Source organism: Cynara cardunculus (assembly GCF_001531365.2).
Source record: "Cynara cardunculus var. scolymus isolate 2C chromosome LG 4, CcrdV1, whole genome shotgun sequence".
Lineage (NCBI taxonomy): Eukaryota > Viridiplantae > Streptophyta > Magnoliopsida > Asterales > Asteraceae > Cynara > Cynara cardunculus.
The window spans coordinates 4573501-4584251 of NC_037531.1; the positions used below are offsets into that span (position 1 = coordinate 4573501).

Sequence of the window (10751 nt, forward strand, 5' to 3'; positions counted from 1 at the left end):
TAATGGCCGAGAATGTACCCAACAACCAACCCCTAAGTTAAATCTTGTGTGACAATCCTTCCATGGTTTGAAACAATCTCATCGGGCTCGATTTTCTCTTCTTCTTAGGTGTAGGAAACCTTTGGAAGGTTTGAAAGCTTGAACTCTATCAATAACCCAAAATTCCTTTATGATAGAAACGACCGTGCCACAGATATAAGAATACATAAGGTTTCAGTTTGAATCCCGACACCATCCACCTGCCTCTTGGGCATCACAATTTTCCTTCCTAATGACCAAGATCAATACGTCCGAAGGAATCGCTCTAGAGGGTGGCATCTACCATTTTTATATACATAATGGTTCTTGAGGGCCGGGCCCAGCTCAACTAATAATAAGGTTTGGACTTTTAAAAATCCTCTTCATAGGTCACACAATTAGAATCCCACCATGGCTATTACACAGATACAGATTCAAGTCCTTTCAAAGCCATTGACGGTTTTCCCGACTGTTTTAAAACCATTGTTAAAAAAATGATTCTTTTATATCAAAACCACAAGCAATGACACATAAGAAAAAAGAACCTCATTTACAGACATAAAAACCAAGTAATACAAGCATAACAAAACAACCCACAAGTTCAATAATCCATTTTATTCCCCACCACAAATCCCTCTACTCCATAAACACAACTCCAAAACAACTAGTTAATTTATACTCCAAACAAGTGTATCGATTCAAAACGATCTATTCGGATACGAAGAAGAAGATGATGACGATGGTGACGACTTGGCTTTCGCAAAATCAACGAGATCTTTGAACAAAGCGTCTTCCGGTTTTTCTTTCTTGGTTGGCGTCGAAGAGTTAAGAGACAGATTCTGAGTCTGACCAACCAAGCCATCATAAGACGAACCTGAGCCGCTGCTAGAATGTGAACCATGATGATTCTGGTTGAAGAACTGCTGTCTCTGGGTCTGTTTTGCAGGCGGTGGTGGGATGGACACAGGTGGAGCTGTGGTTGGTGCACTATATGGAGCCAACGGTGCATGGTCTGCAGACTTGGGTTCATCGTATGTAGGTTGATCGGCAAAAAGTGATGCGGTTGGGTTTATGTAATCAGATTCAGGAAGGGATGCAGTTGGGTTTATGTAATCGGATGAAGGTACTGGGGGAGTTGTCGATGGACGGCTTCCAGAAGATCGTTGAGAGGTGTATGCATCACCGCTTAGATAATCAACCATCGTGCCTGAATCGGCACTAATAGGTTTCCGTGATGAGGGTGGAGGGGGTAGAAGTGGGGCCACACGCAATGGTTCGGTTCTTGCAGAATTTTGGTTCCGGCCTTGTCCCTGTAACGTATCCCTCGATGACCTGAAACAATAAAAACACGGACTTCATTCAGTTTTCAAATTTTTATAACTACTCGCAACATTCCTCTTCGTTAAGAAGCTCATTGCTCATCGTTACAAATCTTGTCTGACATTGTAACAAAGTTCATAAATTTCCTATTTTATACACATTTTGATCTGTTCCCTGATTCAGTGCTGATATGATCTTGTAACATTCGATGGCGTGGATGTCAAATGTATCATCCCCTTCGCCGTAACCCTTGCATAGACGGGTATCCACGTCATCAAATGTTACAAGATTAGCGGTCAAAAGGGGTACAAAATAGGAAATTTTGGAAGGAAAAAAGATTCTCCATTACGGTAAAGAGAAACTAAGCCAAACTTTGTTGCATTTTGCGCTTTCTTTCTCCTCTATTTAGTAATAATTGTAATTACCGGTGTGCTAGCTGACCAAAATCATCATCGGACTCGTCATCCTCATGAGTTACGTTCACAAGAGGTGCCACCGAAGTTTCTCTTGTTGTGGTCACAATGGGGTGAGAAGGGACGCCCGTGGCAATGTCATCATGGCAACGAAGAACACGCATCAAAGTATCATTCAATGCCAAACCCTTACCTAGAAGCTCTTCGTCTCTGAAAAGGAAGTGCAACTCGAAGTTACGACAGCCAAAAATGCAAACGGGTCATATTACTGAGAAGTTGAAGGTGCTTACGATGTAGTGTTTACAAGGGTCATGACACGTTTTTGGTAAGAACGACACTGGTCAACAAGGTCAACAATCAATTCTTCCTTAACTCCCTGGCACAAGTAAGATAGACTGTCAATCTATACTATATTATAAAACATTTGACAAAAACTCTTAAAAATCATTCTTTATGCATAAAGTACTGTTTATTGATGCATATTACTTAAAATTCAAGATTACAAGTAAATTGTATATAAGTACAACTTATTAAAGCTCCATGTTTGAATTCATGCAACTAACTGCAAATAAACATAAATCTCATTTTAAAATATAAAAAATCTAAAATATAATTAGGATAATTATCGAATTCTAACAAATTATTATCTTTATAAAAAAAATTATATTATTAAACCAAATATAAATTACTTCGTTATTGAACCTAAAACAATTATAATAAAAAATGAGAAATTTTAAATAGTTAATTTGATACTAATATCGATATATTTATGTCAAAGTTTTATGATATCTTCAAATTTATATTTTATTCAAAAATAAAAACATTGTCGCATTTTCAAAATCACATAAGACCATATAATAACATCGACGGAGATAAAGAATAACGAAATATTAAAATCAAGATGTATTTTGCTGCATTGCATGAGTACCTTTCTAGTATTAAGAAAGGAGAACTTTTTAATCTTTAATTTGACACCAATATCAATATTTTTTGGGTCTTTCTTTACAGGACTTTCAAATTAGCATGACACTTTAAAATTTCTATTATCAGTTTACAGTAAAATCTTGCATTCGAGTAGACTAGTATGTAAAAAGATATCATGAATTCATGATATCACAAGTCGAACCAAATCCAACATATCCCACTAGAAAGTAGGGTCCCAGGGATCTGTCCTCCACTCTTAAGATTAGAGCAGTTGTTTTCATGAAAGTCACTAGTTATAAACACTAAACCTCAACTAGCAGCGATCATCGGCGTCAAATTGTTCTTCCCTTTATTTATTTTGCGAAAAGATAATGTACGAATGCAACTAAAAAGTTAAGTAAATTTTCATCATAAAAGAGGTCTTATTCTCTTATATTGAGATACAGCCATATATCAACAAGTGGTTACCTCATGATTCTTAGGATCCAAAGCATTAAGTATGTCCATCAACACATCTGCTATCCCTTCCGCATTCACGATTTCTGACAAGCTGCATTAAAAAACACCACTATCTTATTCTACTAGAAACTTCTTAATCATTCTGCACCAAATCATTCAGCAACCGCCAAACAGCCCCTAAGAATAATTGAACTACTTGGAAAAATGAATTGCAAAATCATGTTTTCTAAATCTTTTTCAAGCCGCGGGGGGGGGGGGGGGGGGGGGGGTCATTACAGAAACACTCTCTCTATCCCTCGGGAAACATCTTAGCCTCCCTAGACCCTACTCCGTGTGAGACTCATTGGGTTTGTTTAGTTTGGTTTGGTTTACTTCTCAAAACAAATAGCACCATGTACCAGATTGCCAATACCAACCGCTTAGCTCGGTGGCAACCCTATGGGTCGATAAGAAGGATAGTTCCTCTTACTCCCAGGTTTGAATCCCATTGGGTGCAAAAACCCTTATGGTCATGCCGCCACCCATAGGGAGGGTCTGTTTCTTCTAGGATTGTGTGGTTGTGGGCCGATACAACGTGATTAGTGGTGCTTTTGGGTTGCCAATACCACTTCTAAAATTTCGTTGCTAATACTGAGATAAAATTCACATCAATACCTAAATAGATCGAACAATCCAAGGAAACAACTAGGAGAATAAATCGTGGAGTGGTAGGAGTCAATATTTTACAATCCTTAGTTTGTAAGTTGGAGTTCCTTTAGAGACAAAGGTGTGTAAGTTTGTTCGATACAAAAGCAAGAAACTGATGACGTAATACCTGAGTCCAGAAGCATCAGTCTGAAGGGAAGCCTGAATAGCTGCTTCCTCATAAGGTGACGTTGGGTGCACAACAGGGTGAGTTTGTGGTGGCGTGAATAGTGGGACGCTGTTCTCTTCTCTTGGTGGAAAATCTACTCCTGCAGACTGTCAACAACGAAAAAAAATGTTAATGAGAATCCATAACATAAAATAACCATCTTTCTTACTTTTCCGTGGGTTTGGTAGATGTGCTCATTGAAACATGAACAGAAAATAGAAACAAGAAAACGCCTGCACAGTCAAAGTGGATAACAAATACTTCAAACTGTCTAAAGAAAAATTTTTGTTTCAACAATCATTTGCTTCCTAGAAATTCAAAGCTCAAAGTGCAGAAGGAAACAGCAGTATAACACCCTTTCAGTTGGTAACCCACTAGAAGGGGCTTTTTCTTTGAAACAGAAAATGAATAATCACACATATCCCCTTAAAGAATCGAACACGTAATAACTTTAATGTTGTAGATACTTGATTGGGCCAAAGGCCACCTGGTTGGAACTTATCAAACCAAACGGGCCCAGTAAATCCTATGTAGAGGCAGGCTTGAGGGATAAGATGTATGCAGACCTTACCTCTATCCCTTGGCAGGAGGATTGAAGAAACTTATCAAGCAGTTCGCAATTCAAAAACACAATCAAAATGGGATGTTTTAGAATTTTTCCCTTCCAGTCCCGACACCATCATTAGACATAAAGAAAAACTCCAACATATCCACTAGTCATAATGTATATGGAGGTACTGCATTAGGGACTTATCTGGGAAGTTAAAATTTGGAATCACCATTGATGGTCTTCAAGGAAACAGCATCTTTACCACTTGGGTAGAGGAAACGTCAGGGCTTACATCCTATCCCAGACCCTACCTCTACGTAGGATTTATCGGGTTTGTTTGGTTTCGTTCAAACAGAAGATCTGGGACAAAACTTTCATCCAAATATAGCTCGACATGTTAAAGCCCTTTTTTATCACCTCATGTCTGTCCTTTCCTGATGCTATAATTCGATGGAAAGATCATATCAAGCAACTATGAGCTCCAGAGTAGTTTGATCGTAGCATAAACTACCAACTAACAAACTTATTCGATTACTCACACTTCCTGCCCGATCAGGAAAAAAAATATGCTGATTGAATATCCTAATGAAACGATTCCAAGTCATTTCATCCATCAAAAAAGTCAATTCCAGTACACGGACGTGGTCAATTGGTTAGGTGGATGTTATCGCTTGTCAACAATACTGTTTCTCAGTTGCAGATAAATGCGAATGTTAGACAATTTTTGGCAATCAAGCAGAGGTGGGTGACATAAGGGTTTTCTAGGGCCTCCCCCACATGGGAGATATGGGGTAACAAAAAGAAGGGAAAGGCAGATACGGGTTTGGTTTTTTGACCCGACTATATATCAGGCAAAATAAGTTGTCTACTTGTCTCAAGAAATTACTGAAAGCTAAGAAGCTCCAAAGACATTTAGTATTTTTCTCGTTGAAGCAGAAGAAGATCAAGTGTTGACAGATGGTGGCTATGAGCAAGAACATTCATTAAGAAGTGGTTCATAATAATACTCCACTATTCCTAGATCGAAATGAAAAAAGCGTACAATGATTGTGCCAACGCTTATTACACTGGGCAACAATGGCCATTACAAGAGGAAGATCAAAAATGAATTGTATGGATGCCTAGCTCTTTCTAATGAACCGAACCGAACCGAACCGAACCAAACCAAACCAAACCAAACCATACCAAACATACCCAGTACCAGTATATCCCACAGCGTCTGAACGATAGGATGTAAGCAAACCATACATCTGTTCCAAGAGGTTGTTTCTAATTAACTACTATTACCAACTACTATTACCAACATATCAAGTGTGTAAACAGTAATGAAATACATCCTAAAATCATCTGCTACCTTTTATATCAAATGTCTAAAAGACTAATGCAAATCGTTATACAAGACCACTTACATACAACTTTTCTGTTAATAATAAGAAAACCCTCCTTTGGTTATGGTTCCCAACTTGTCACCTTCATTAGTATATGTGATTATATAAGATGTAGATGGAAACTTCATGGTGTTACTAAAAACAAGTTTGGTTCCTTGTCGTTTTACAAGTTCATTAATTACGTAACTCTCGCATCCCGTATACTACATAAAAACTATTCTTTCCTGTTTCCCTTTTTATCTTATATGTCCATTCTCGCATATATCATTTAATAGTCAACAGTATTGACCAAAAAGAAACACTCCAGCTGAGAACAAGGAAAATAATTGAAGACAATAATATTAAATAAAAATAAAATATTCTCCAAATATTAATATTCAAATAAATCCCTCCCTATACGAACATTACATAAATTCAAAATAAGATGCCAGTACAATCTCTCTCTGCCCTAATCCTTGTGTAAAGCCACCTTAACGTTGTTTCATGCATGCATTTTTTCATAAGTAACAGAAAATTACGGAATGCTTCATATTTTTATCCAACGGAACACCTTAAAACTACCTTAAAGTACGAACAATATCGACAAAAAGAACATCAAGATAGACAAGAGGTCTTTATAGTTGTGCAAATATATAAAAAAATGAAAGTTGAATTGGTTTTCCTTTCAACATAGCAAACCACCATAAAATCTTTCACTAAACAACTTGGTAGTAATTTATACCATCAGAAAGTTATATCATAAAATCTTCATCTGATTTTTGGTGAAAAAACTGAAGAACTGGAAAAGGAACAATTACAAATCATACTGTCACCGGAGTACAACATATATTTACCAATCACCTTCAGTTCGTTGTATGCTTCATAGTATTGGGGATACCTTCCCCCACGTCCCCCCAAAGCTTCTTGCCAAGTGTCTATCAGGATAAGAATCTTTTCCCGCACATTTAAGTCAGGCTGCAATATCAGCATTATCGTCTTCATTTAGTAATGAAGGGTATCTTTATTCTTTACCAAAAGCAAATTAAGATATATCATAAAAGATTACAATTACCGCACCTTTTTCTTTACAATTTTGACCATATCATGCAAGATGTCCCGCTCAACGATTTGCTGAAACACATTCTCTCCACAGTTTTTGCTCAGAGTTTCCAGTACCTAATTCAAAAGGTACAAGAATAAAAGCAAGATTTTGGAATAAAGTTGGTTCCTTGCAGAACAAGTAATAAATATCAAGCAAATGGTTTAAACTAAAGATTTTGGAAAAAAGAAGTACGATGACTGCAACTTTTCATATATTCCATGGCTACTAGAGAGCAAATAATTTTCAATATTTCCAATTGTTTTAACATCCCTTTTCGTTGATGTAATCTCCAATCATTAACGCACATTCTAAATATTAAAGGTTATGAACTTAATCAAGCCATCAGATGTTATACTAGTCCTCAAGATGCAACAGAGAAAGGGTCTGCAACAGTCGCTATAAAACAAATAAATAGGAGCCTTGGAACCTCAACCATAAATCGTATTAATTCATTAGCTTTCACTGTATACTAGAAATACATCAAACATGAATAACATCAACCATGTGAAATGAAAGACGTACGAAAAGCGAAAGAAGCTGTATTTTTGGATTTTTGTTTCCAAGGCGCTTCTTCAGTATCTTCAAAGCATCTTTTGCTTGCCTGCAAAATGAAGCACATATTGCAAGACAAATTACTAAATACCATTGGAACAAGAAAGAGCTAAAAGATCTTTGTAGGCAAAGAGGATCAAATCCTGTTCATACATGTAAATTTAATTACTGCAAGTCCATAACATGAACAAAACCTATCTTATTACCATATATCAGACAGAAAATTGCAACTTCAAACAAATATATAAAAATTGGCAGGCAAATTAGCTTATATACCAAGTAATAAGCTTAAAACCATTAAGAGATTGCAAATAAAATAGATGTAAAAATTGGGAAAAGAAGTTATACCCAGGATCCATATTGATAAGATCACATAGCTCAATATTTATGGCCCAGTCTGGACCGATCAGCATATCACTTGTTGCCCTTTCTGCACATGCTGCTGCATTATTATTATTTGACATTTCTCAATTTGCCCTCCACCAATCTAAACCTGCGATGTCTCCCCACAAACCCTACAAAAAATAATCGAAAAACAACCCCAAAAAGTTCAACACAAGCATGAACTTTACATCACAACTTCAAATTTTAAGAAAAGTAAAACCAAATTCATATCCATACGAGAAATTTCAAGATTCAATTGAAACCCTACAAATCTTGAGATACCCAAAAACCTAACGAATCAAAGCTCCAAGAATATCAATAATATAATCCAAAAGAACATAACCCCAGATGAAAGTCGCGATCTTTCTCAATAAAATTCAAGACCCACCAAAACCCACGTAGAAACAAGATCGAGAATTGGAAATCTATCAACATCTGAAAAGAAAGAGAGGATCAAGGGATTGCTTACCGATCAACAAGAAATATGTAAGAACTAAAACCAACACCACCCCAACAGGCTTTTGTTCTAGGGATTTAAGTCTTAGAGAAAAGTAGAAAGAAATTTGAGCCGAAATCAAGAAAAGAGGGAGAGGAGTTTCTCTTATTTCTGTCTGTCTTTGATTGCGGTGGTTTTGTATACGTCAGCCTTTTGTAAACATAACCATGATACCATATAAATTTATCATTTTTAGACCGATAAGATGTTATTACAAATTTTAAAGTTGAAAATCAATGATTCATAAAGCAGCAAATAACCCAAATTGCGTAACGGCGTTCTTTCCTTTTATCTTCTTTTGGTTTCTTGTTTTCTTTTGAATGGGTTGTAGAAACACAAATAAAAAAGTGTACATAGGCAACAAGGATGTTAAAGTCACGGGATGTTAGATACCAGTTAGTGACAGACCAATAACAATCAAGACAAAGGATGATTTTGTAATGTTTTGGGGTTCATACTGTAGTTGTTCTTTTGGTTTGACTTTCAGCCGGCCAAACCCACACCTGTCATTGACTTGAATTCGCCATTTATTCCTTTGTCTTTAATTTTCTTTTGTTGGTAAGCTAAAAACTTATTGAAACAAGGTGATATTTTATGTATTTTCTTTCACGGACCCAGAGGGGTGGTTGGGATGGTACGTGCCATCGTATTGTTTATTTATGGTGTCACATCCTGTTAAAACGGAAACACGAGGTATGGCAGGTAGAGTCTCATAGCAGTAAAGTATAAATAACACCACCATACATGTAAAATTTAATTACATCATTAACCAAAGTTTACAATTCCAAACGACAAGTTTGTAAATTAAACACAAAAAGATATTCGAAGGTGATAGTTGAAACACGGCTTCTTTTAAGTGCCACCATGTGCCTTTCTTACCCCTGAAAAGCACGTCGAAACAAGTGTCAACTACAAGAGTTGGTGAGTTCACAGGTTTTCAATGTACAACAAATCTTTATGCAATATTTAGTTCGAGTAAGTCTTTTACTTACTCGCAACACTTTCACACGAGGCACAATGTACTCCAAGTAATTTTTAAGTGTTGGGCCACTACTAAACCTGCGACAACTACGCCCTTTATACCAGACTACCTCAGCGGTGGGACTAAAACCCCACATGTGTAGAACTCTTGTTTTAGTTAAATGCACCTCTACTCGTCAGCAAAAGGTGGGATTGTCAATCAAAATAGCGCTATCCACTTAAATTATCGGCTCATACGAGTTAATAAGTAGTGTAACCAAGTGAGACTTTTTCATTTAACCCAAACACAACTTTTACTAGTGTACAAAGTGTTAGTGCTCGTATTCACAATTTCATTTCAAAGCATAATTCATGAAAATCAATTTGTATCCATGATTTAAACATATTATATATTGCATGCAAATTATCACTATTTTTATACATGTTTTTCCCCCAAAAACGCGAAAATAGTAAAAAGGGGTTGTGAAAACTCACCTTTTTGCAAAGCTCCGCAAATCAAAAATACGATCCGGTCACCACACGAGCTTAACGTTTCCCTATCAAAGAGGAATATTCAAAACCGTCACTTATGGGTTTAAATCTACTTATGGGGATTAATAAGTCCTAAGTCCATAAGTGTCTACTTATGTCCAACTTGATTATCTATAGTCCAAATATACATAATGCCCATATGCTCGTTAATATAGTAATTTATACCGGAAATAATGCTATAATCCAATAAAAGATCAAAATTTATAAAATCAAATAATTCCAAAATCTCATTTTTGGACAGAAACTAATGGTACATAAAATGATCAATTTAATGAGACTTCTAAAATGAGATAGTTTCCTATCTTTTTATATGAGATATAACACTAAGTTATGGTCATTGAGACCAAATTTCATGCATTTTGGACATGCAATAATGATTTAAATAATTTATGCAATACAATATGACATAGATGGTATGGCAGATTACACTATGTTAGTAAAAATACTCATTTGAAGAGTTCTACTAAGTGTTCTGCAGAAATACAAGTTGGATTATAAACTTAACACTTAAATAAAACTTTTAAAATAAGAATCACTCATTTTGGATGAGTTGAGAGGAAGATATGGCACCATAAAGTTACATGCACACATCTGTCATTAGTTGACAGATTGCACACTTAACTTAATTGAATTGGTTAATGCCTCAAAGCTTCATATTTTTGAGTGAGACTGGATTCATATGAACCCTAACTCATAAAACAACATTTCAGAAGAAGAATCAGACACTAAGAGCAAGTAAATAAAGAGATATTAGCATACAAAGTAGGAGTTACCTACTGATGGTTTCACAGTTTGCACACC

At 36.2% G+C, this 10751-nt stretch overlaps 1 protein-coding gene across 2 annotated transcripts; it reads right to left on the reverse strand.

Annotated features, from left to right (window-relative positions):
• Nucleotides 1-542: 542 nt before the first annotated feature.
• Nucleotides 543-8580, reverse strand: LOC112511140 (TOM1-like protein 4). 2 transcript variants are annotated; one of them, XM_025116609.1, is made up of 10 exons: nt 8412-8580; nt 7907-8073; nt 7529-7607; nt 6982-7080; nt 6766-6879; nt 3949-4094; nt 3144-3225; nt 2042-2127; nt 1764-1961; nt 543-1350 (listed from the first exon to the last, which is right to left on the reverse strand). In XM_025116609.1, the coding sequence occupies exons 2-10, from the start codon at nt 8020-8022 to the stop codon at nt 717-719; spliced, it is 1554 nt and encodes a 517-aa protein (XP_024972377.1). In that variant the 5' UTR covers nt 8023-8073; nt 8412-8580; the 3' UTR covers nt 543-716. The 2 variants fall into 2 exon arrangements, with proteins under 2 accessions (XP_024972377.1, XP_024972376.1); XM_025116608.1 differs by having other exon boundaries at nt 3946-4094.
• Between the last annotated feature and the right edge of the window lie 2171 nt (nt 8581-10751).

Excerpts from the sequence above, each read along its gene's own strand:
- LOC112511140 (XM_025116608.1), bottom strand. The coding sequence starts at position 8,022 with ATGTCAAATAATAATAATGCAGCAGCATGTGCAGAAAGGGCAACAAGT. Across the intron at positions 4,095-6,765 it reads AAGCATACAACGAACTGAAG|TCTGCAGGAGTAGATTTTCC; the intron begins GTGATTGGTAAA and ends CGTTGTTGACAG. Across the intron at positions 1,351-1,763 it reads TTTGGTCAGCTAGCACACCG|GTCATCGAGGGATACGTTAC; the intron begins GTAATTACAATT and ends TTATTGTTTCAG.